This window comes from Lepidochelys olivacea (genome assembly GCF_965140295.1).
Source record: "Lepidochelys olivacea isolate rLepOli2 genome assembly, chromosome: 11".
Lineage (NCBI taxonomy): Eukaryota > Metazoa > Chordata > Testudines > Cheloniidae > Lepidochelys > Lepidochelys olivacea.
The window spans coordinates 45,206,997-45,233,073 of record NC_140421.1 but is presented as its reverse complement, the minus strand read 5'-3'; the positions used below and the strand labels follow the sequence as shown (position 1 = coordinate 45,233,073).

Here is a 26,077-nt window from a genome sequence, read left to right as displayed (position 1 = left end):
GGCCTGCCCATGCCGCAGCAGGTAACCCAAGGGGGGGGGACAGGGGAACCTCTCCCCACCCCAGCTCGCCTCCACCTTCCTGGGCCTGAGCACAAAGCCGCCGCCTGCTTCTCAGCCCTTTCCGGCTTCCCGCGTGAACAGCTGATTCTCGAGAAACCGGAGGGGGTGGGGGGAGAGAAGCAGAGCGGGGCAGTGCGTTCAGTGGAGGAAGGGGAGATGAGGTGAGCTGGGGCCGAGCGGGGAGCTGCCGTTGGGTGCTGTTCACCCACCAGATTTTCCCCACGGGTGCTCCAGCCCTGGAGCACCCACGGAGTCGATTGCTCCCCCTCTAGCTTCGCTACCCCACCCCTAGGAGCCAAAGGGACCTGCCGGATGCTTCCCAGGAGCCGCACCAGGTAAGCCCCGCCGGGACTCCCCACCTCACCCTCTGGCTCTTAGGGACGGGGCAGGGTGGGCACCCACTACGGTGGCCCACGAGACCCTCCTGCCCGGTTCTAGGGGCAGTCAGGGGACAGGAGAGGGGGGGTGGATGGGGGAGGGGGTTGGATAGGGCAGGAGTCTCGTGGGGGGGCACGACCCCCTTGTGGGTTGAAGAGGGAACCGGCTGTTAAGATTTTGGCAGCTCACCACTGCCAATATCTGTATGGGCAGGACGGTGGGGTTTGGAACCTGGGTTAATAACAACTACATGGGGGAATCTTAGAACTTCCCATACAATGTTGCCACACATATCTCACCAAGACGTTACTAAAAAGAAAGTTATGAATTTCCAAGTGATATCTTACAAGGTATACTTTGTATAAAGATTACTACAATAGCGTGTAGGGGTAAATTTGAGTTGCCCACTCTCCAGGATTACCCTGGAGTCTCCAAGAATTAAAGATGTCATGTGATGAAATCTCCAAGAATACATCCAACCAAAATTAGCAGCCCTAGCGTAACATCACAGAGGGGCACAGGGGATTTTGCTATGCTTTGAGTGTTCATATATATATATATACGAGTGGGAAGGGGCCTACGTTAGGGTTGAGGGAGGGGGAATATAGGGCTTCCCACTCTGCCCCATGGGTGTGTAGGGGACTGCGGGGGGGGGGCGCATTACTCTCCCCTCCGGGATTTCTGCGGGTTTGTGCATCACTCGCCAGGCCACACAGGGTGCGCTCCGCCAGGGCCGGGCCCATCCCCTCCGGCCCCATAGGGTGCACTCCGCGGAGGGGGCGGGCAGGAAGGACTGTCGTCCTCCGGGGAGGTGCCGGGCACCGCAGCGGGAGACAGCGGGGGCTCTGCCGAGCAGGAACTGCAGGTAGCGCCGCCCCGCCCTGCCAGCGCGTCCCCGCCCTCACAACACGCCGACTAGGGGGACGCGCTTCGCTGGGAGGCGGAGGCGGCCGGCGGCCCGGCCATGTCTCAGGAGAGCTTCCCGGCCGCGACCCAGCAGAGCCCGCAGGCGGAGGACGAGCCCCGCAGGTCAGGGCCCAGTGGGGCATTGTGGGTAACTAGGGACACCTCTCCCACTCCCCACAGGCGCGCGAGCGGCCGCGGCCAACTGCTGCCTGCGGGGGTGGGACCGGCCGGGCTCGTGCCCCCGCCCCATTTTCGCTGGGGCCCGGCAGACCCAGCCCGTCGCCTCACCGCGGAGCGAGCGGGGAAAACGGCGGTCCCTGCCGGAGGCCGCAGCCTTAGGCGGGCCGCGGATTGCCCCGCGTGAGCCCTGTCGCCCCCAGGGAGCGGCCAGCTGCGTCCCGCCCTTCGGCCTGGTTCCGGCGCGGGGCCTTTACCCCCGCCGGCTCTCAGCGCAGCCTGGGCCTGAGTTTAGCCCCACCCCCCAGGGGGGCTGCAAGTGTAGATGCTGCCCCAGCCCGCTCTCGGCCGGCCCGCCTGCCTGCCTTCCTGAGGCGCCCGCCAGCCCCTGAGGCTCAGTCCCTTACCCTGGGAGGTAGAGTGATGCCGTTAGAGGCAGGCTCAATAGCCCTTAAACTCAGCTCCCTGTTGACGATCCCTCTCAGTCATGTCAGTGTAAAGTTAGCAAAAAGAAAAGGAGTACTTGTGGCACCTTAGAGACTAACCAATTTATTTGAGCATAAGCGTTTGGTTAGTCTCTAAGGTGCCACAAGTCCTCCTTTTCTTTTTGCGAATACAGACTAACACAGCTGTTACTCTGAAACCTGTAAAGTTAGCGTGGTTAGCGGATGTAAGCAGGACTCCACATCCTTGAAAAGGAGCCACCTTCATGGAAAAAGAAAAGGAGTACTTGTGGCACCTTAGAGACTAATCAATTTATTTGAGCATGAGCTTTCGTGAGCTACAGCTCACTTCATCGGAAACCTTCATGGAAGAATGTGACAGCTGCTAAACAAGGCCCAGCACCTTCATGGACCTTTCCAGTTCAAACCAGAAGTGGTGGACTTATAGGTGGAGAGACAGTAATCACCCCCACCCCCAGCAAGAAAGATCCTGATCCTTAGAAGTATTTAGGTGTCCAACAGCCCATCTTTCAAACAGTGCCATGGTACATTGTTTCATGATACTTCCAACAGCATAATGTTCTGTTATTCTAGTGGTGTAGCAAAATAAATAATATAGGGAGGGGGGAGAAAAAAGTCTAGGCCATGTTCCAAGCCTGACAAGGACAATGTTTGTGTACCATGATCCTACAAATGCACATGTTTGATTTTAGGCATGTGATTAGTCCTGGCCTAAAACACCAGTTCCTGAAATAGCTAGGCTTTTGTTGGAGAAAAGCTTCCCGGGATGGCCAACCTAAGCCAGAGAAGGAGCCAGAATTTACCAATGTACATTACCAAAGAACTACAGTAATATGTAACGATTATATATGTATATATGTGTGTGTGTGTATATATACACACACACACATCATTATATAAGTTCATAATGTATATTTATGGATACATTTATAATGTATAGTTAATGATAACTTAATCTTTTATTTAGTGGGACTTCTGGCAATCCTTGCTTTCAACAGTTCCCTTGAAGTTTGGTTTGTATGCAGTTGTGCTCACACGCAGCAGTTCTCTTAAGTGGCTGTCTGTCAAAATGGATCGGTGCTTGGATTTCACATGTTTGAGCGTCAAGAAAACAGACTCACAAAGATAGGTTGAGATCAGCATCGAGATTAATTTTAGAGCTGCACCTCTGATGTTGGGGTATTTATCCTTTGGTACACCTGAACACCCACCATTTTTTCCCCAGAGTTGGCTCCTAGCAGGAGCCGCATATTAACTTCTGAAGAGCCGCATGCGGCTCTGGAGCCACACATTGGCCACCCCTGAGCTATCCAGATATTGTTAACTTTTGAACCTGGTGAGTTTGAGATAGATTGAGCTTGCACCCACTATGGAACTGTCACCTTCAGATCCTCCTCAACAATGATTGGTTTTTTGCTGTGGAGAATTAGTAAGTGCTTTCGTATCCAACCACTTGTCCATATTGTAACTGAAGCCATTCCCAGTTGTCTTGGTGATCAGAAGTGTTAATTACTTGTAATATAATGTTACTTTGCAAATATTTTGTTTCCCCTGTTCCTATCAGCCAATAGAACAGTTGCCTACAAAAATCCTCTACAAAAATTGTTTTCTATCACATTATATATGCTTCTTTATTGCTGTGTTTAAGAATGATCCTATATTTGAAGTGTTTGTTATCTAATCTGTATTCTGGTTTCATAGCATGCAGCTTCCATCAGAGCTGAAAACCACTTCCAATTGTCAGTGCAGGCTTTCAGCATAAAATAACTTTTCTTTCATCACCTAGTGAGATCAATTTGATGTTTTGTAACTTGAATGGACAATGACAAACTGTCTTGAAACAGAGGTAATAAGAGCCTTTCACGAGGTGGTCAGTGATTTGAATCCACTGCAATTCAGTAGCAACCAAAATTCATTCACAGACCTCTGTAAACTAATTGGAGTCCATCTGGTTTCTTGTTGATAGGGGTCTGTATTACAGAATGACATTCTTGTTGGCAATTTCAGCATATTGAATCGTCACGGAGTCTGTGTGCGCTTCTTATTTTAGGCAGCCTCTTTAGAAGAGAGCTGAGGTACATAGGATGGCACTTTGTAGAGAATTTTGCACTGTCACTACTCATACTATAATAGTGCTGTTACTAGTCTCCTGATTTGTCCATCTGGTACTCTTTGAGCACTAAATTTGCTTTACAATGTAGAGCTGATAGTTCTGAATAGTCTACAAATGCATGTAGGTTCTCCTGATGCAAAAACTTCATACATGTGCTTGGTTTTAAATACTTGTAGTCTATTGGGTACTAAGATAGGAAGTCTTGTAAATCTGAGTGTTAGCCGACGGCCAAGGATGTTTGGTGAGGTGCCAGCTATGCCCGTTTATACCATCCGTGACTTTAACCGCTAGGACGCACTGTCCCTTCGCGGCGGGCAGCCCGGGCTAGGCTGACGGGTGCCCCAAGGTCCTAACCACCCGTGACTTTAACTGCTAGAGCTCAGAGCTCCTTCGCAGCGGGCAGTCAATACTGACTGACAGGTGCCCCAATGGCAGCACTAAGAGCCTCTCCACACCCGTGACTTTAACTGCTAGAGCTCAGAGCTCCTTCGCAGTGGGCAGCCAGGATTGACTGACAGGTGCCCCAAGAGTTTGCCCCGTGGAGGCGGCACAACTCAACGCTAGGCTCTTAGTACTCTCACCTAATGGCCAGGCTTTAGAGCCAAAACGGCTGAGGTTCTTTAATTGTGTTGGCTGCTTTACAGTAAACCAGAGAAAACAAGTCAGGCTTATGCATAAATGGTTACCAAAATTTATTAAGCTAGATTCTAATCATGTGGTTACAAAATTGCTAGTGCCTACTTATTTAAATGTAGAGATGTTACACACACAAACAAGTTACAAAACTGAAGCCACAATCCCAAAGAAAGAAAACAAAGTATGGAGCTCTATTTCAAAATATGTGTACACTAAAGGTAGGCGATCAGGTGTGGGTGCTTCTTACCCTCCTTGCATCTCTCGATTCCAGCGGTGCCAAGCCAGGATCGGTCACTCAATTCCGCGGAAAGACGAATAAGGGACAAGGCGTAGGGACCCTCTTAGCTGCAGAAGCCTTGGGAGGCTGTCACTTATCTGACCAGCAGATAGATAGTGAAAAGCACTCAAAAATCATGGTGCTGTAGGTCCCCTACTTATACCTCTGTACTCCTTTATTCTCTTTCTCCTTTCTTATGCCAAATTGAGGCTGGTCTGTCTGGGCGACGCCAGCTTTCGCAAGAGTAGTTTACACTTGCAAAGGAGAGAAACAATAAGTTTCGACTACTGGACATTTCTTTTATCAGGGTAAATATTTTCCCACCTAGGATGTTGGTGTGTGTGCATCACGCTATTTAGTAGGGGCTAAGAGCCATGTCTGTCCCAGGGCCTCTGCCTGCTGTGAGCTTAATCGTCGTATCTGCTCCCAGAGGCACAGTGTAGCAGCACACCTGTGCTTTCACAGCTTCAAAGGCTGTGCTGGAATATATGTTAAGTGCCCTGTTCCTGCTTCCTCCTGTGTTTCCAGCAATGCTGGTCTGAGGGGGGGGGGGGGGGGGCTGTCTGTCTGGCTACACTGAGAAACTGCAGGGTTTTTTGTTTTCAACATATCCCTCTAACTCTGTCCCCTCTACGTTCGAGGCAAAGCTTTTGCCAAATCCTGTTGCTTTTTCCTCCACAACAGCTTGTAAATTAACTTTTCTGTCTTTCCCAAATGCTAAATACAGACATACCTTAGTTTAGCTTAATCACGTTGTGACTGTCTGAGCTACTTGTTTTTCCTCTAATCACAAGAGTTCTCAGACTGGGGGTCATGACCCCTCAGGGGTTGCAAGTACATGCCTCCCAGCTAGCTAGCAAGTCTGCTGTGAAAACTGATATTTATATGTTTATTAATATCAATTTTCACAGCCTCCCAGCTAGCTAGCAAGTTCACTGTGAAGTCTGCGCTAGTAAATCTGCTGTGAAAAGTGATATTAACAAACATACAAATATCACTTTAAAATAGCGTTAAGTATAAGGGGTCGCACTCAGAGAGCTTTCTGTGTGAAAAGGGTTGCCAATCCAAAATGTTTGAGAATCACTGCAGTCTTTTCCCTTTCTCTGCTGCAGCTAAAATACTCTTCCTTTCTTGCTGTTCTAGTTCTCAGGTACCCATCCCTAAAGCCTCTTATTGCGCATTCTGAAACAAGTTTAAGCGCAGACCTCTGGGTAGCTTTTCCCCCTACCTACATCTCAGTTCTTGTTTCCTCCTATACTGCAAAACAAACTTCCTATATATGAATGGATACAAGGCCCACCAAACTGAGAATTCGTTAAACTATTTTTGCCACAACCAGATTTGAGTTTTAGTGGGTGGTAGGGTTTTTTTAATATATAATTTTATCCTTTTACAGGAGCTAGAACTGATTTTAAAAAAATGGAAATTTGGGAGATAATATTGGCCTAGTAAATAGGGTGCTGCATTGGGACTCAGTAGACTGGGTTCTATCCTGGTCTACCATGGGACCTTGGACAAGTACTTTGCTTCCCTATAACTCTGTCTCCCCATCCCAATGTAACAATACTTGTCCTTTTTTGTAAAGTGCTTTGAGATCTGTGGATGAAAAGTGCCACAAGAGCCAAGTATTACAATTATTTCCTCAAAGTTTCAGTGAAAAAACTAAGTAAGATTCAGATTTTTTTTGACCAGCTCTAAATACAGTTTTCCCTTCTAAATTATTTTATTTTGTAAATTATTCATCGGGAAATTTTCTTCTTTTCTTTGTAGCTTGGAGGAAATGATTATTGCCAAACCAGGGAAAACACCAATTCAGTTGTTACATGAATATGGCACGAAAGCTGGTATCACTCCTGAGTACAACTTTGAGAAGGCTGAAGGACAAGTACATCTTCCAAGTTTCACCTTTAAAGTCACAGTAGGTGAAATAACGGGCACAGGTCTGTAATGTTACTACACTTTGGTATGGTGGTTGGCAGTGGTTTAAAAAAAAATTTAAGTACTTACAATGTGTTTTTCATTAGAAAATACAAAAAAAAAAAATTCTATGATTTGACCATTTCATTTATTTAATTGGTTAATATGCTTTGCTTTTGCTCCTTCCAGTACTTGCCAAACTTTAACAGCTTTGCCTAAAAGGCAAGCTTTCAGGGTGGATTTTATTTAAATCACTACTCAGAAAGACTCGATTTAATCATGGATTTCTACATAAAAGTGCATTCTTGTTGGTTGTTATAACCTTAATACATATTCTTCACAACTCAGGGATAGATGTTTCATTTTTAGAAGGTACACACTATACATTTTTAAAGTGATTAATTTTGAAAACTTTTCAGATTAGTTTTACAGCTATATCAGAAAATGAATGATTGTTTGGTTATTTCATTTACCAAAAGTAAGACACTGGGAGGTGAACTATCATTAATATTTGGAGGATTTTCTTGCCATGCTGTATTAGGAGGAGATCATCACCAGACAGACATTTAAGTTGTTTTATTTAACTAAAACAACAACGTTATGTATTCTGGATTTTTTTCTTCAAACAGCAAACATAATATTTTAACAAAACAAGCATATGAATTTTTTAATTTAGTTAAACATTCAAGTTTTTTAAAATCAGGTTTGTTTTTGTTAAAATTATTTAACTTATAGTTAAATGAAATATTTAAAAAAAATTAAATAGACTGTGTCAGCCAGGTCAACATGAGAAACTTAAAATATTGGTTCTGTATCTAACTCGGTTGTCTTTACCTTCACTTTCCTGTTTGTTCATAATCTGGAAAAGAAAAAAAAAAGCTTTCCTGCTTTATCAGGTCCCAAACCGTTTTTCAGTTTCGAATGAATTAGTCCAAAAGAAGAAAATAGTCTTTTTACACCAGCAGAAGAAGCTACCTTTGTTAAAAGTGAGATTATCACTTCAACAGTCTCTGAATCCAAGTGCTTAAGTGACTTCCACCAGTTCACTGGTGTGACTTTCTTTAGAACATCATCAGCAAACATATTTCTTGAATGGTTCACCCTTAGCTCCGAAGTTTATTATAGTTGGCATTATGGAGGGATGATTGCTGGATGTCCATGTCATTGCCAACTCCTCTTCTTCAGCCGTTAAAAGTTTGACCCTGGTACCAAGTATTGAGCATATTTGCAAGAAAATGAGCTGGAGATAGTGCTTGTCCCATTCGTTTTTTTAATGCTTGTAATTTAACTCTGTCATTGCATATTTCTCTTTTTAAGATCTCACTCAGTTCCTTCTCTCTCATGTGTTCAACATTTCTCTTAAGCCCAGTGTTGAGAACTTTGGCTGTGACAGTGTCATTGATTTTTTCACAGTTTTGTTCACAAACTGTCATCAGATTAGGCCAGTTCTGGATATAGTGCTCAAAACAGTCCACTACTGAGTTCCCTCACGTCTTGTGGGAGAGTTAGCTTGGTTCCTCCCACTTCTTTCAGAGCAGCTGCTGCAAAGTAGTTGTTATGGAAGTATTTTGCAATTTCAACAACATTCGCCTTTATTTCTGGAACACTGAAATAAATGAGGTGCATCAAATGAGCACTGCAACCGTATGTTATTAGCTTGGGACTCTCTTCACTCTCTTCTAAATAATTTCTTCTCATTTTGGATATATTTGCAGCATTGTCTGTGACCAAGCTGCATACTAGACATTTGGATTTTTTTCCCCACAGTTTGTTATAGCTTTTACTGATACTTCTTGTAAGTATTCTGCTGTGTGTGTGCATTTCCTGATGTATCAATTATTTCTGTGAGGAAGATATTCCCTTCTTCTGTTGTCACACAAGCACATACAACAGGATAATTGTGGACATTGCTCCACCCATCAAGACTCAAGTTAACAATTTCACCCTCTAGACCTTTTTTCACACTGCTCAGTTTCTCTTTCATACCCTTTATGCAGCAATTTGCTGGTGACATCTGCTCTGTCGGGTGGACTTTATCCTGGTCTTAATGACTGAACTACATTAATGAAGTGTGGGTTCTCAATCATACGGAAAGGAGAGTTTGTTGCATAAACAAACCAGGCAATTTTCTTCATCAGTTAGCTCTTTTTGTAATCTGCTAGGTCTTATCACAAACTTATCTATGGTTGTTTCTGGGTGATGGAGGGTTGTTTTTTTTTCCTTTTTGCTACAGGTGATATGCTGTGGCTATGTGACATACATGAGGTGACTGAAACACGATCATTGGCAGATAACTCTGAAACTATAGAAAATTATGGTGATCTTGAAGGTGGATAGTCTTCAGATTCCTGTATATTGAGGATGGATTTGCCTAAACAAAATAAGTCAGTGCAGTTATTTAATTACCATACTGCTCATTTAGTATTACTCATTGCATTCACTGGTTTCAGAGTAGCAGCCGTGTTAGTCTATATTCGCAAAAAGAAAAGGAGTTAGCTTCCGATGAAGTGAGCTGTAGCTCACGAAAGCTTATGCTCAAATAAATTGGTTAGTCTCTAAGGTGCCACAAGTACTCCTTGTCTTATTGCATTCACTGACACTCAATACTACTTTAAAGGTGAAATTGTAAAAGGAAGATCTGCCTATTTCAGCTATTTATTTTTTATCACAACTGCATCTAAAATGATAGTACCATGGAGTAACAACTATATTTTTGGAAGTCCTTAGGAAAAAAGTATGAAATAAAAAAAAGTTTACCAACCTGAAGATCCTGCATGTTCAGACATGTTCCTTTCGTCATCTTCAACGCAGCTTCCTCTGAGGTTGTTTCATTCTGGCAACTAGGCCAGGCATTTATTTGTTGCGCTGTTTGCATTTTGCACACATGCCTGTCTTACCCACAGGTAGAGGAACTCATTAAAATATCCCCCAAACTGGGTCTCTTCTATGGCTTGCTGCCATTATAGGTTTTCCCTTCTAGTGAGAGAATAGTATGCTAGATCTCAAATCAATAAAGGCTTCACGGAGAAAGACCTCAAAACTTCTGGAATATGCTGCTCAAACAGTTTCACTTTCGTTTCTACGGCCTGTCATAGAATTTCAGGGTTGGAATGGACCTCAGGAGGTCATCTAGTCCAACCCCCTGCTCAAAGCAGGACCAATCCCCAACTAAATCATCCCAGCCAGAGCTTTGTCAAGCCAGACCTTAAAAACTTCTAAGGAAGGAGATTCCACCACCTCCCTAGATAACGCATTCCAGTGTTTCACCACCCTCCTAGTGAAAAAGTTTTTCCTAATATCCAACCTAAATCTCCCCCACTGCAACTTGAGACCATCACTCCTTGTTCTATCATCTGCTACCACTGAGAGCAGTCTAGATCCATCCTCTTTGGAACCCCCTTTCAGGTAGTTGAAAGCAGCTACCAAATCCCCCCTCATTCTTCTTTTCCGCAGAATAAACAATCCCAGTTCCCTCAGCCTCTTCTCATAAGTCATGTATTCCAGTCCCCTAATCATTTTCGTTGCCCTCCGCTGGACGTTTTCCAATTTTTCCACATCCTTCTTGTAGTGTGGGGCCCAAAACTGGACACAGTACTCCAGATGAGGCCTCACCAATGTCGAATAGAGGGGAACGATCACGTCCCTCGATCTGCTGGCAATGCCCCTACTAATACATCCCAAAATGCCATTGGCCTTCTTGGCAACCAACGGCACACTCTGGACTCATATCCAGCTTCTCGTCCACTGTAACTCCTAGGTCCTTTTCTGCAGAACTGCTGCCGAGCCATTCGGTCCCTAGTCTGTAGCGGTGCATGGGATTCTTCCGTCTTAAGTGCAGGACTCTGCATTTGTCCTTGTTGAACCTCATCAGATTTCTTTTGGCCCAATCCTCTAATTTGTCTAAGGCCCTCTGTATCCTATCCCTACCCTCCAGCGTATCTACCTCTCCTCCCAGTTTAGTGTCATCTGCAAACTTACTGAGGGTGAAATCCACGCCATCCTCCCGATCATTAATGAAGATATTGAACAAAACCGGCCCGAGGACCGACCCTGTGGGCACTCCACTTGATACCAGCTGCCAACTAGACATGGAGTCGTTGATCACTACCCGTTGAGCCTGACAATCTAGACAACTTTCTATCCACCTTATAGTCCATTCATCCAGCCCATACTTCTTTAACTTGCTGGCAAGAATCCTGTGGGAGACCATGTCAAAAGCTTTGCTAAAGTCAAGGAACAACACGTCCACTGCTTTCCCCTCATCCGCAGAGCCAGTTATCTCGTCATAGAAGGCAATTAGATTAGTCGGGCATGACTAGCCCTTGGTGAATCCATGCTGTCTGTTCCTGATCACTTTCCTCTCCTCTAAGAGCTTCAGAATTGATTCCTTGAGGACCTGCTCCATGATTTTTCCAGGGACTGAGATAAGGCTGACTGGCCTGTAGTTCCCAGGATCCTCCTCCTTCCCTTTTTTAAAGATGGGCACTACATTAGCCTTTTTCCAGTTGTCCGGGACTTCCCCCGATCGCCATGAGTTTTCAAAGATAATGGCCAGTGGCTCTGTCCCTCCCTTCTTGCATTTATCTCCAGACTTCTTCTCTTTGTTGGTGGCAGAATAGATCTGGACAATCTTCTATTCATTGAACTTTTTGAAACTTCGCACTTTTAGAGGGAGGTAAGGGATTGACTCTGTGTACACAAATTTGCAGAGGGACAATAGGGTTGAGGGCTGTTATTTCTCACCTCTATATTTTATTTATTTAAAAACATTTTTGCTGTTAACAAGCATTTTATCTCTTGAGACACAAATCCACAATTTGACAACTTCAAAACTAAGCATCTCTGATGGTATCTTTTAGACTGAGCACTGAGTCCCATTGGGTAGATAGATAGATTAACCAAAATAATCTATACAGAAGCCCCTGGAACCCCATAAGATTGGGTCCCTAATCCATGAACTACTGGAACTCATTTACAAAACTTTTCTGAAACATTACATGAATATATTGTATCATACTATAGCATTAGAATTTATAATCCATATTCCATGATGAGATATCTTTGAGCTATTAATGTATCTATCTTTAGATTTTTTTGATAAAATGGTATTTTCCTCAAAAACCTATGATTTAAATCAAAAATCCAATTTTTTTAATTTTTTTTTTTAAAAAGCAGTGGTTTTTATCTACCCTGCAAGCTTTTAAACTTTGAGTTTCACATGTTAAAATATTAAAACAGTGCGGTTTTAGGCTGTTAATTCTGATTTGATATTTTCAGAAAGTTCAGTAAAAAGGCAAAGATAAATATTACCTTGTTCACAGGCTGAAAGGAAAAGCTCCAATAGCTGCATGCTAGTTTGAGGATTCTGAAAAACCTAACCACAAGAAACTATAAATGTTAAATTAATCTGTTTGGATTAAACTACATCTATTGCCTTCATGATAGTACACTACGTATAGATTTATTACATGCAAAATAGTTACATTAAAGGAATATTATGGTTGTAATGTCAAGCACTCAAAAGCCAAGGAAATTCCAGAATTAAAGTTGCCTGTGCATCTTTGATTTGGCCCCCTTGTACACAGCCATTATGAAAATTACATGCTCTGTTATATCTTTCCATATGATCTCTACTTCAGTGGAAGCATAGTTATTCATTATTTATCTGTATCCTCGTCAATACGTGACCCCAGGTCTTAAATACATACCATTTAAACCATGCACCAAATAAGAAGTTGTTAGTTTCTTCTTGGGTGTTTACATCATGCTTTCATTATGGTAACTGAATGCTTCTTAGACAATGAATTGATCTTCAGAACACTCATATGAAATTAGGTGGTCATATTATCCTCTTTTCACAGATGGCAGAACTGAGGCACAAAATGTCAAGATTTCAAGAGTGTCCACTAATTTTGGATGCTCAACTTGAGATGCCTAAGGCCTGATATTTCAGAGTACTAAGCATTTTTGACACTTTGTATATTCAAAGCACAGTCCCTATTGACTTCACTTGTGAGTGCTCGGCACTTCTGCAGATCTGGCCCCAGGAGTCTCAGGTTGGGCTCTCAAAAATGAGGAGCATACAATTAGTGGCTCCCTTTGGAAAATTTTAGTTTGAGTGACTTGCCCAGCAGCCTGAAGGAATAGTGTGGCAGAGGCAGGAATAGAATCTAGTTCTCTGGGATGACATTCAACATGAATAACCAGAAGATCATCATCTCTCTTCTTGCAGTCCCCTGCCTCATTCACTGCACAATTTCCAGGAGGTTGGTGGCACCAGAATGAGAGACTTCCTGGACTATCATCAGAGGGACTGAGTGGACCCCATTGTGCTCAGACAGCCAGGGGTTGCCTACCCTGTGTGTCCTCCATCATATGCTCCAGAAGGTGAGGGCAGCCTTACCTCCCACTTCTCTCTTTCCTGGAGTGGATCCTGTAGGTAGGTGCTCCCTACCCACTGCTTACCTCTGGCCCTCCAGAATTAGACATCAGACCCCTGTCCCATGAGCCTCCCACCCAACCTGAGCTGGCTGAATGACATTCAGCTGTATCACCTCCAAACCATACCAAGGAAATATGTGTATGCACTTGTGCTTCATACTATCCATTTCATTGCCCTCATGTCTACCCCTACCCTACCTCCCTGACAGTAAGTGGTGGGACTTGCTGCCACCTGAGGAGAGGAGGTAACCTAGTGGTCCAGCCTATATTCCATTCTGGTCCATGGCCTACCAGGGATAGCAGTTGGTGGCTCCTCCATGAAGCCATAAGCATGGGCGTGTAGATGGTGCAGTTCATGAACTCCCCCAACACCTGTCCTGTCTGCAGTGATAGGGAGAGCCTGGCACACATCTACATATGGCGTGTCAGATTGCAGCCCCTCTCCTCTGTTACAGAGGTTCTGGCTGCACTTGTCCCCACACTTCCCGATCCTTGCAAACCCCATCCATTGCCCCACAAAGGTGCAAGACCTCCTTATGAACTTCCTGGTACTGGCAAGACTGCCATCCATCATATCAGGAGGAAGAATCTGGACAGGGCTCTGCAACTGTGGGGACTATTTCCAGTTCCTTGTGAAGTCATGTCTTCAGGCAGAGTTCCTCTAGGCCAGTGGTTCTAAACCAGGGGTACACAGAGGCCTTCCAGGGGGTACATCAACTCATCTAGATATTTGCCTAGTTTTCCAACAGGCTACATAAAAAGCACTAGCAATTTTTCAGTAATAGTGTGCTGTGACACTTGTGTATTTTTATGTCTGATTTTTTTAAGCAAGTAGTGTTTAAGTGAGGTGAAACTTGGGATATGCAAGACAAATCAGATTCCTGAAAGGGGTACAGTAGTCTGGAAAGGTTGAGAGCCACTGCTCTGGGCAGTGTCCACTGACTCCTTAGATGCCTTTGAGGAGCAGTGGGCACTGTCTGGGGTTCTCTGTTCAGTGTCCCCTTCCAGTTCCTGGATTTTCATCCTTTGATCTTCACTCCCATCCCTGTTTTTTCATTTGTTGTCCCCAGTATACACTTGGGGCCCAGATTCACTGGTTTCTCCCAGATAAGAGGCAGGGCCTTTAACTGAGGGCAGGGTTAGGGCCGCCATTTCCCAGCAATCACAATAGGTACACACTTTCCAGCTTCTGCTACAAACAGCCTCCATTATTACACAACCCTGATTCATCCCCCGAGCAGATCCATGCAGTGCACCAAATGAGGCAGGGTTTCTGTGCTGCAGATCCATGCATATGCACATGATCGCTGAATTAAGGATGCACAAACTACCTTAATCCTGGTGTTTCCAGACTTCTGAATACTTGACTTTGCAACCGTAAAGTTTAAGTGTAGTTTCTTGGAAGATCATAGACTAGATGGTTCTTTTTAAAAGTCTTAAGACATTCTGTAACATAGAACCATATAGTCTTCACATAGTTCATCAGGAGGGTTCAGACTACAGTACTTGAGATAATGCAGCAACTGATGTAATAATATGCTGTTATCCTCTGGACTACCACTAGGGGGAGATGAGAAACACTGTGCCAGTGGGTTTCAGAACTATTTGCTGACAACCCAAGGATACAGACTCAGGACTTCTGGGTTCAATTCCAGAGGAGTGTTCTATTTTGGTTATATAGAATTCTGCTCTTATTCTCCCCCCACCCCCATGTCTCCCTCTGATACTGTATAACCCACCCTACATTCCCTCAGCCTCTCATGCTTTAGGGATATCAGATTGTCTATTTTAATACAGGTGAAGGCCATAGCAAGAAGATTGCAAAACACAGAGCTGCAGAAGCTGCCTTGAATGTTTTGAAAGGAAATCCAAGTATTGGGTGAGTTAGGTGTTGCTGTATTGTACTGCACAAAATTTCATTGCTGCTCTAAAAATGGCATTCAAAGAAGCTCTGAAGACCAAAAAAAATAAAATAAAAAAATACTGTCAGTTCAGCAGTTGGAAGACTTCATTTTCTTTTTGAGGAAAGTCTTTTCTAATTTAAGTCTAAAAACTGACTCTCTCTCAAACTTTCTAATGTTACCTTTTCTGTAATCTGGATTCTTGTATTTCATTCTTTTCCTAGTGAAACTGTCTAAGATGAAGTGGGGCTAATGTATTTTTTCAGGTGCTATTTCTGTTGCATGATAGTGTACTGTATAATTTGAAGCACTTATATAGGTGGCTTTTACATCAAAAACATTCTTTAACAAAAAAATTACATGATTATAGTATAATAATAAATAATAATAATAATAAAAGGCACCGCATATATATTCAGTTTTTACTATTTTCTCTGAATAACTGGTCAATCCGCTATTTGTGTGGTTCTCCTCCCCTCCCCGACACACACAGCCATGGAAGAGAGAAAATGACATGTTTAAAATAAATATCCACAAGTTGCCAGGGGACACATTAATATCAGGTGTATCTGGCTCTAAAGTTTTAAATCTCAAATAATTACGATATAGTATTTTCCACACGTGAGAAGATGGAGATTTAGCCTTGGACACTAATCATGCAAAGATTTCAATGGGACTACTCACGTGTAAAATTAAGTGTATGCATTAGTGTTTAGAGGATTGGGTGCATAGGTTATTAATGGATTAGTGCCTAATTTATGTCCCTCTTAAGCAGTTTTAACTTAAAATTTTCAGTTTAAAAAAAAAAAAAAGTTAAACTATTTTAGTCTTTCAGTGCCAGACTCCATAGTTCCAGATTCTCCAAAGCAACCACAAAATCAGACCAATCCTATAGGTACATTACAGGTAAGATGTAACCTTTTTTGCATTTTAAGACCATCATGCTATATAGTTCAGGTATGTGTATAAAAATGTTCCTTACAAGAAATGAATATTGGATAAGCCTGAATTTAAAATATATTCTGGTTCTTAGAAACTAAACTAGCAGCTAGCTACTTTTTGAACTTTTTTTTTTTTTTTTTTGTAGTTACAGAAAGCAGCATAGACAGCCCAGAGCAAGTAGTACAGGTCAGAAAAGAGCAACAACTAATTTTGTTCACTGCAGGAAAGCATGTAGAGAGCCAGCAGTAGTAAGAATATGAAATGTGTATGTAACTAACTTTACTGTTATAAGTATGCTTAAATCCAGTTAATACTGTCAAAATAAAAACATGGTGTGAACAGATTTAGACATGAAAATTTGGCTTCCTATAAGATTTTCTTTAAAATGTTCACAAAGCTGGTTGAAATTGGAGACCCATAGACAACATATTTAGAGGATTATTTTTAATGTGTTCTGATGAATTTAAGGTGTTCTGTATTTCTGAAATTTAGAGTGTTTATGGAAGAAGGGGAACAGAATGTTATGTACAAAATCTTCCCATTTAAATAATGTTTCATGTCTGCTTTGTTGGGCATTTTCATATGAAACATTTAATGCATGTGTGTATTAACTGTGATACTAAGTGCTAAAGTTATAACACTGTAGGGTGAACCCTGGAGGTCTAAATACAGAGTGCTGTGTGCTCTGCCTCCAATCCAACAAAGTACTCAGCCACATATGCCTTGCTGGATTGGGGCTAGAGTGCTCAATGCCTTGAGGGATTGAGCCCAGACACCAACCCTGAAGACAGTTTTGCATGTGCTTTAAGCATAAGTAGTCTCATTGAGTTTGACGGGGTTTCATATTAAGTGAAACTGTTTGCAGTATTTTGACCTAAGTTTACTTGCATGGCTCTGAAGAATCTCATGGTTCACCAATGACTAGTTGTAAGTAAGAATCAAAACCTGAAAGTCGCCTACTGGACATGAGATTTGGGTGCTTTTGTTTAATTTTTTCCCCATAGACATATTTAAGGTGGAAAGGTACAGAAAACTTAGCTTAAGACATGCACTTCCCTTAACAACAACAGTTTTCATTAATGAATAAATCCTTGATGACTCATTTCTTGACCATTGTTTTTAAAGACAAATAAATGTAGTCAAATTGTTTTTCTCTCACACACACTCACAGCCCTTTCACCTGCTTTAAAATATTCAGTTTATGTACCATTCTGCTCTTCAAGAGATAACACATAGAAACTTTAGTTGAAAGGCATGTCTTACTACCAGGTCAAAAAGAAAAACTCACTGACCGCATGATTACTCTGGAGCTATGTTTTTATTTTAATGCTGTTGGTACAGTATTGCATGATGTGATATGTTCAGTCACTAGTTTTGTTAATTGATTCTCTATTTTAAGCAGGCTGGCCTTGCCAAATCAGTACTATAATTTGGATAATCATATTAAAATATGAAATAAAAAGAATTGAAATTAATAGCTCAGAATGATTAAAGAAGGAATTGGCACTTAGTCAAGGCTTAAAGTTTCAAGTTTGACTAAACAGCTGAGATTCAAGCTGGTTTTTAACTTTTCTGAACAGGACCAGGTCCATCTCTCTTACATGGCACTCTAAATCCTGCCAGCCTGAAGTGTGAGTGCTGAGGATCAGACACCCTACAAAACCACCCTATGTCTTTTCATTTTTAGACAGGGTTTTAGGCTAACACAGCTCTTTAAAATGTAACTTACTAGTGTTTTGGGGTTTTTTTACATGTGCTGCTAGTATTGGCAAATACCAGAACAGAACACGTTTCAGAGTAGCAGCCATGTTAGTCTGTATTCGTAAAAAGAAACAGAGTACTTGTGGCACCTTAGAGACTAACAGATTTATTCGAGCATGAGCTTTCGTGAGCTACAGCTCACTTCATCGGATGCATTCAGTGGAAAACACAGTGGGGAGATTTATATACATAGAGAACATGAAACAATGGGTGTTACCATACACACTGTAAGGAGAGAGTGATCACTTAAGGTGAGCTATTACCAGCAGGAGAGTGGGGGGGGGCACCTTTTGTAGTGATAATCAAGGTGGGCCATTTCCAGCAGTTGACAAGAACGTCTGAGGAACAGTGGGGAGTGGAAATAAGCAAGGGGAAATAGTTTTACTTTGTGTAATGACCCATCCACTCCTAGTCTCTATTTAAGCCTAATTTAATTGTATCCAGTTTGCAAATTAATTCCAATTCAGCAGTCTCTCCTTGGAGTCTGTTTTTAAAGGTTTTTTTTGAAGAATTGCAACTTTTCAATCTCTTTGGTCAGTTGATTACAGACCTAAGTGTTCTCCGACTGGTTTTTGAATGTTATAATTCTTGACATCTGATTTGTGTCCATTTATTCTTTTACGTAGAGACTGTTCAGTCTGACCAATGTACATGGCAGAGGGGCATTGCTGGCACATGATGGCATATATCACATTGGTAGATGTGCAGGTGAACGAGCCTCTGATAGTGTGGCTGATTGTGATCAGGCCCTATGATGGTGTCCCCTGAATAGATGTGTGGACACAGTACTTTGACTTCTGGTAAAAGTGTCCTTTTAGGTAACTTATATCCTTGTGTTTTCCCACATCAATATATTGTGCTCTTCAAGCTATTACTGAAATATTTTCAGTGTTATGGCAGTAAATGTGTTTGAAATATGGACCGATGAGTTTTGCTAAGCAGTGGTGGTAGCTGTTTGAATGGGATGTTTAGAGACAGAACAAAGCAGAATCTTTTTTTATTAGTCAGGTCTAACTTCTGTTTCTCTAGGAACTGGCTGTTCAGAAGGGATGGAGACTTCCTGAATATTCACTTGCACATGAATCGGGGCCTCCTCACAAGCGAGAGTTTACAATGACTTGCAGAATAGAAACGTTTGTAGAAACTGGTATATATATATATATATATTTAAAATCAACACAAAACGTAGCAAATTTAGAATGTGGTCAGTTTCCATAGCAGTTCCTAATGAATTGTGAGTGTTGGCCTCCCTCCCCCCCATTTAAAAATCTTAATATTGTACCTATCGGTTCTTTTTTAAAGCAAATTCATGACATACAAAATGCATCATTGGCACTCTTAAAATATTTGCTATTAACCTTTGGACAGTGAGGATACATTTTCAGTTCCCTAACATTAAGGAAGAGACCATTTTAAAAAAAATGTTCTATTATTTAACTTGAAAATGCTGGAAGCTATGGTGTTAACTTTGAAAATACAGACTTGCAGTGCTTTTAAATATTAGGATAAGTGATATTCTGCATGACAGTTCTGTCCTATTACCTCGAAATTGTCAAGAGAATGCGCGAATACATTGCACTGTTATCCTAAATAGTGTTTGTACATAAGACTTTAAATCAAGCTATTTAAATGTTGCATCTAAAGCATTTCTCAATGCAACAAATTGTTGAATGATACCTCCCAGTGTATTGAAGTAAAATATTCCATTTGAAGTTAGCAACATACTGTGCAAATACATAGTAGTTCTATTTCAACAAGTATTTGCTGAATGACATTCATGCATTATGTATGTTGAAGAACCTGCAAACATTTTGCATTGGTACTTAACTCCCTTGTAAACTCTTGAGCAAATTCTATACTTGTAACTGTAAAGTTATTCTTGACCAGCCTTTCCAACCTAGTGACCAGCATTTGGTTAGCTGCAAATAACCCATCCTCAAATGAGATTGTTTTGTAATTTTTTGGTGGAGGGGAGGACTCCCTGGTTGTGCTTAGTGACATTCTGATATAGAATTTAGGCTTTGAGAAGTTATGGGAAGGGGTTGGTGAGGAGAGGAAGCAGTTTGAAATACTTAGTGCAAGACACTGAATCTTCCTCCTCAGAACAGGTATTAACCTCCAGCTTTGAAGCTCAGTAGTAATGATAGAGGCAAATAAATGTATCTGGCCCTAAGTTTTTAAATGCTTAATGTGTTATCTTACAGCTGAGAAATTGGAGGTTTACTTTCTTTTAATGGAGTCTATGGGAGAATCCTGCTCTTTAAATTACTATAAAATACATTCTAAACCCTGTTTCCTTAGTGTACTTCATAAGACTAGATCAGAGAAATTCTCTAGGAACCTGAATACCTGTAACCATCAGTGGTTAACAATATTGCATTTACAGGGAGACTTGCAGATTGAATTCAAGTCAGGTGGATTGCTCAATGATTTGGGTCACCCATTTAACCCCTAAATAGGTAGCTAATGATCAAAATGTTGCTATCTGATGTCTCTTTGGTGGTCTACATGAAGTGAGTTGATTTTAGTCTAGTTCTTAGTGAACAGGTATCCTCCATCAGAAAACCATTACCATTGCAATTATTAACTAGCACCAATATTGGCAGAGTGTCCCAGATTAACTGGACTTATAGACTGAAGTGTTCTTTCACTACAGGAGGTGATCCCTTCAGTTTATAACTGACTTATTCTGGAAGAACAGTGTGAAAACTTGCACAATTTCACATCTTCTACCTGTTCTGAGTACTAATAGAAGGCTTCTGTTCTCTTAACTAAGTACCTTTCAGTTGTATTACAATTCTTTCAAAAGAAGGAAAATGTGAGTAAGAGTAAGCTGCAAGAGTGTTTGTGTCAAGATATTATTTAAAATGTTTTATAATAGTGAATCTATTTGTGGAACCCAAACACATCTAAAGACCAACTTCTGCTTATCTACAGATTGGATAATCAACAAGCTGTAGTAATTCAGGAACTCAGTGTTGCAGCAATGTGCCCCCAATGCTAGTCCACTAGCAACAGGATTGAAGTCAGTTTATTTCACATAAGCCTTCAAACAGCAGTCAGATAGTAACAATTTATTTTTTACTGTTTATGGTAAATTTGAACCAGCAACCTACAGATGAATTATCCGTCCTCTGAGCCACTAAGTCCACCTCCATGCATTTTTCTCTTGTTAATACTGTTTGGTTTTGTTTCTTTATGCAGGGACTGGGACATCTAAGAAACTAGCAAAGCGAAATGCTGCTGAAAAATTACTTGCCAAATTCCACAGGTTCCCTCCAGATAGCATCAATATTTCCTTAGTAAGTAATGGGCAGAGCAGCGTAAGTGCCATAAATCCTGTCAGACAATTCAAACAATGACAAAACTAAGAAAATATCGTCAGACACTTTCATTATCACAAAGTTTTATGCCATGTTCCTATTTCTAGATGGACCCAAAAGCTCTGGGCTATCATCCAAATTTTGCATCAGATTATTAATAGGACATTGGTGGAAGAGACTATATAAGGACAGCCACCGTTAAAAGTAGGATTTTTCTCTGTGCTACTCTTATTAATTGGCTTCAAATAACCCATCCTGCTATTTTGGGAGGGAGAAAAAGAGCTATGTTATAGGTAGATATCCTTTTTCATAATGTCAAATGAGGGTATCAAACAGGGATAATTTTTATTTGACCAGTAACATAAGGGAGTTCTGGGAGCAGGGATCTGAAAAAGTGGGAGAGCGGAAATAAAGTCCAAAAAGTAAAATAAGTGAGTAGTGTTTTTGAATCTGTTTGTTTACTACAATAATAAATTATAATACCTTGACACAGACAACGCATGCTGGTGAAATATAAGTATTTGCCCACTTAAGTGATTGGGAAACATAATAAAAATACAAGACATGGTGGCCTATTAAAGTGTACCTTCTGGGATATACTAGGTTTGTTCACACTAAATTTGCATGGCATATCTAGGGTATCAAGGAGGCCATCAGGCAGCTGCTGCTGGCAGCTGCATATGCTTTGCTTTCCCCAAGCAGCAATACACATCACTTCGTTCAATGGTATTGTCTGCACACTTTCTTGTAACAGGCACTGTGGAGGAAGCAGCCATGCAAGAGGCATAGAACACAGGGTCAGACCAGTTTACAGGGAGTGGAGAGTTGAGGTTGGCTGAAAAGAGGGAGAAGGCACCAAGTGTGCTTGTTGAGAGAAGAGGAGCAAATATAGGGGAAAAAATTAAAAATAAAGAATGGGAGACAGGGAGAACACAGGCAAAAAGAAAGACAGTTGTAATCAGGCCAAAACATAGCATAAGGAATAGGATAGCGGGCAGTCAGGCACCAGTCCATCACTGGGGCAGTTGAACAAAAAAGCTGGGAATCACTGACACACTATCTAAAGGTGCTGTGTGGAAGTTTGCATTTTCTGTGTTTTTGTAGATTAAAGTGAATATTGCATGCTTTTTTTTTTTTGTTGCTGAACAGCATTAATATATAAACACAAATCTAAACCCTCTTCAAATGTTTTCAGGGAAATGAAATGGGAAATAATTTAGCATACACATGGGATGCCTTAAGGAACTCATCTGAAGAAAAAATTACCTTGCTGAAGAAAAGTCCACTCAGTATTCCTAATACAGACTATGTCCAACTACTTGGAGAAGTTGCAGAAGAACAAGGTTTTGTTATAACATATTTGAATATAGGTATGTTAGTATTGTAATACATGAAGGATACATTCCTCCTCTCTGAGCCACACTTAAGCAAAACATGCAGTGATGTTAAATGGCAGCTCTGCTCATACAGCATAAAGGAAAACTTTGCCCTAAGACTCCAAGCCTGCAATTCATATATGTGAGCATATAATTCACATGCAGCTCTACCGAAATCATGGTTTGCCCACGAGTCTGATTGGAACCTAAATTACTATAACTACAGAGGCATCCAAGCCTAGATTTTTCCATTATTTATGGCTAAGGCTATGATTTAGTCACAGGTATTTTTAGTAAAATTCATGGACAGGTCACGGGCCTGTGAATTTGTGTATTGCCTGTGACCTGTCCATGAATTTTACTAAAAATACCCATGACTAAATCTTAAGTGGGTCACTGCTGGGGGGTGCCAGGACTGCTGCTGGGGCGTGGGGGAGGGCAGGCATGGCACCAGCTGCTGGGACTGCCGGCAGTGACTGCACCAGCTGCCCGGGCACTGCCTCTGGTAGTGGCTGCACCGGCAGCCCGAGCTCCGTGCTGGGGGCTGCCCAGGGAAGTGGCTATTCCAGCTGCCTGGGGACTGCCAGCAGCGGCTGCACCAGCCACCCAGGGACCACTGCTCAGGCAGTTCCTGGAGCCAGCTGCACCAGCCACTTCTCAAGCAGTCCCCAGGGTTAGCTTCCCGGGGATGCCCGAGCAGTGGCCAGTGCTGCAGCGTCTGGCTGCGGGGTGACTTTAGCAGTGACCGGGGTAGCTGTCCCCATGGCCACCTGACCAGCTGACTCTGGAGCCACATGTTTGGGTGGCCCTGGGGTCAGCCACACTGGCCCCCGCAAAAATCATGGAGATAGCGGAATCTGTGACTTCCGCAACCTCCATGACAAACACTGAGCCCTATATATGGCTATGAACTTAAGAGCCAAAGACTTTCACATCCCCACTTACTATGATTTCAGAAGTTTGGAATCTAGCTGGAATTGTAAATTTTCCCTTCCTTTCTGTTATTCTGGTTGTCATTTCTCTTTTTAAATCTCATGTTCTCCCTCCTCCCTTGTGTTACCACCACTTGAGTTGTGACAACCTTGTAACTAGGAAAAGTAGATACAATCTTGTGTGGTATCTAATACCACTCTTTTTTTATTGCATTATTAAGATGAAAAACATATATGCAGTCTGGACTAGACAGACACTTGGCAATGTACATACTATTCTTAACCTCCAAATAGAGATGTCCTGATTAATAAGAAATTATGATGGTACCAAAAAGTGTTAGCTTTGATAATGCAGGGTAAGATTGATTAAAATCTTAGCTCACATTTTAGTGATATCTAGTAACTAATTTACAAGTATCTAGCACAGCTGCTATTCTAAAAGTTAGAATTTTGCAAAATATTTGACACCTACACAGTTAATATTTCCAATAATTCTTTCAAATGTTACTAGCAAAATAACTATACATGCTGCACAGCAGGAACAGAAAGGTGGATGGATCATTCAAGAGTATAGTCGACATTCTGTCCTATCCTTCATAAACTTTCCATCCATAAGTGTTTTGGAAATTAATTCTGTGTAATGAGTGACTAAAAGTCAGTGTGGTTGTATAAGTGATTTTAATACATGTCACTTGGAAAAATTTGGGGGAAATAGGGGAAGTTGTGCAATAACTTATACAAGGCGTAATGTTGAGCTAATCATTGTTTGCTTATTTGATTTCAGAGGAGCTGAGTGTGAATGGACAGTACCAATGTCTTGCTGAACTCTCAACCAATCCAGTCACAGTTTGCCATGGTACTGGGATTTCTTGGGGCAATGCTCACAACGACGCTGCTCACAATGCATTACAGTATTTAAAGATCATGGCTGGAAGAAAATAAACTTGAAATAGAAAAATATCTTCTGCTAAAGATTTAACTTAAAAGATATTTCCAAAGTTGGATGTTCTCATATATGTAGTTCAAATTTATTTTGGGCTATTTTTAAGTCACTCCACAAATACCATTTTAATTATTCATTACTTTGAAATGAGTCAGTTATCATAAGGTTTTCATTTTGGATTGGTTTACAGTATTTAGCTCTCAGTATTGTAAAGCAGTGAGGACATTAAATTACTGCTTGCATACTTACTGAAGCATAAACACTCCCTTATGGAAAACCTGTAGGGAGAATTATAAATTTGATACCAGAGTTGGAGAACACAACACAGACATCAAAGATGGTAGCTATAGGAAGACCAGTCCTATAGTGTGCTGAGTACTCCCAAACACCATAGTTTTCAAAGGGCATTGGGGATTGTCTGTTCCTTGCAAGGGCAGGCCTTTGAAGAGCATATTCTGTTGCTATTTATAACCCAATGGAAATGTATCTGATTATATGCTTTAAAAGTTGGGCATGGTGTTTTATGAAAGTTCCCATTTTATTTTTACTTCATTGAGTGAATGGTGGCCTTTTAAACCCATTATCTGAGATTGGCACTTGAAAGCAATGTAATGGCTACAGAAACATTACTGCCCTCTTTTAATAAAGATATCTATAAATGTCATTAGCTGTTCTTTAATAAATTAAGGTTAACTCCTGTAACTGGTATTTCTCATCTTATTTTACTAGTTCAGTCACACATTCCAAGAAGTTGGATACATAGGGTGACCAGGTGACACTGGGCTGTGCCCCAGAAGCATCCAGCAGATCCAGCTCCTAGGTGGGGGGAGGGGGGGGGAAGGGGCCCATGGGGCTCCATGCGCTGACCCTGCCCTGAGCACTGGCTCTGCATGGGAGCTGGGGGGTAGTGCCTCCAGGCGAGAGAAGCATGTGCTACGGAGACTCCTGCCCCCCACCACCTAGGAGCTGGACCTGCTGGCCACTTCCAGGGCACCGTACAGTGCCCCAGGACAGACAGGAAGCCTGCTTTAGCCCCCCACCCCACTGTGCCATTGACCACGAGCCACTGGAGGTAAGCCCACATCTCAACCCCAAGCCCCAGCCCTGAGCCCCCCCAAACTCGGGCTCCCTCCTGCACCCTAAACCCCTCAGCCCCAGCCCAGAGCCCACACCCCAACCTGCAGCCCCCTCCCCTATTCCGAATCCTTTGGCTCCAGCCTGGAGCCCCCCCTGCACACCAAACCCCTCATCCCCAGCCAGAGCCCGCACCCCCTCCCCCAGCCCGGAGCCCCCTTCCTGCACCCCTCATTTCTGGCCCCACCCCAGAGCCCACACCCCCAGTTAGAGCCCTTACCCTCTCCCATACCCCAACTCCCTGCCCCAGCCCAGTGAAAGTGAGGGTGGGGGAGAGAGCCACTGAGGGAGGGGAAATGTAGTGTGCGGGGGAGGGGCTAGGGTGTTCAGTTTTGTGCCAATAGAAAGTTGGCAATGCTAGGGATACATGTTAACAGTCCTGTATTTGGGGAATAC

At 42.3% G+C, this 26,077-nt stretch overlaps 1 protein-coding gene across 5 annotated transcripts; it reads left to right on the top strand.

Annotated features, from left to right (window-relative positions):
• The first annotated feature begins 1,284 nt into the window (after nt 1–1,284).
• PRKRA (protein activator of interferon induced protein kinase EIF2AK2) lies at nt 1,285–25,211 on the top strand. 5 transcript variants are annotated; one of them, XM_084643273.1, is made up of 8 exons: nt 1,285–1,303; nt 6,782–6,951; nt 15,167–15,248; nt 16,098–16,176; nt 19,003–19,120; nt 21,178–21,275; nt 22,492–22,666; nt 24,389–25,211. In XM_084643273.1, the coding sequence occupies exons 2-8, from the start codon at nt 6,792–6,794 to the stop codon at nt 24,544–24,546; spliced, it is 870 nt and encodes a 289-aa protein (XP_084499399.1). In that variant the 5' UTR covers nt 1,285–1,303; nt 6,782–6,791; the 3' UTR covers nt 24,547–25,211. The 5 variants fall into 5 exon arrangements, with proteins under 5 accessions (XP_084499399.1, XP_084499397.1, XP_084499396.1 ...); XM_084643271.1 differs by lacking the exon at nt 1,285–1,303 and adding an exon at nt 1,314–1,467 and having other exon boundaries at nt 22,492–22,639; XM_084643270.1 differs by lacking the exon at nt 1,285–1,303 and adding an exon at nt 1,314–1,467.
• Nucleotides 25,212–26,077: the final 866 nt, after the last annotated feature.

Coding starts and splice junctions, on each gene's coding strand:
- PRKRA (XM_084643270.1), top strand. CDS start 1,403: ATGTCTCAGGAGAGCTTCCCGGCCGCGACCCAGCAGAGCCCGCAGGCG. Junction 16,177..19,002: donor ATCCTATAGGTACATTACAG/GTAAGATGTAAC, acceptor CTGTTTCTCTAG/GAACTGGCTGTTCAGAAGGG. Junction 21,276..22,491: donor ATAGCATCAATATTTCCTTA/GTAAGTAATGGG, acceptor AAATGTTTTCAG/GGAAATGAAATGGGAAATAA.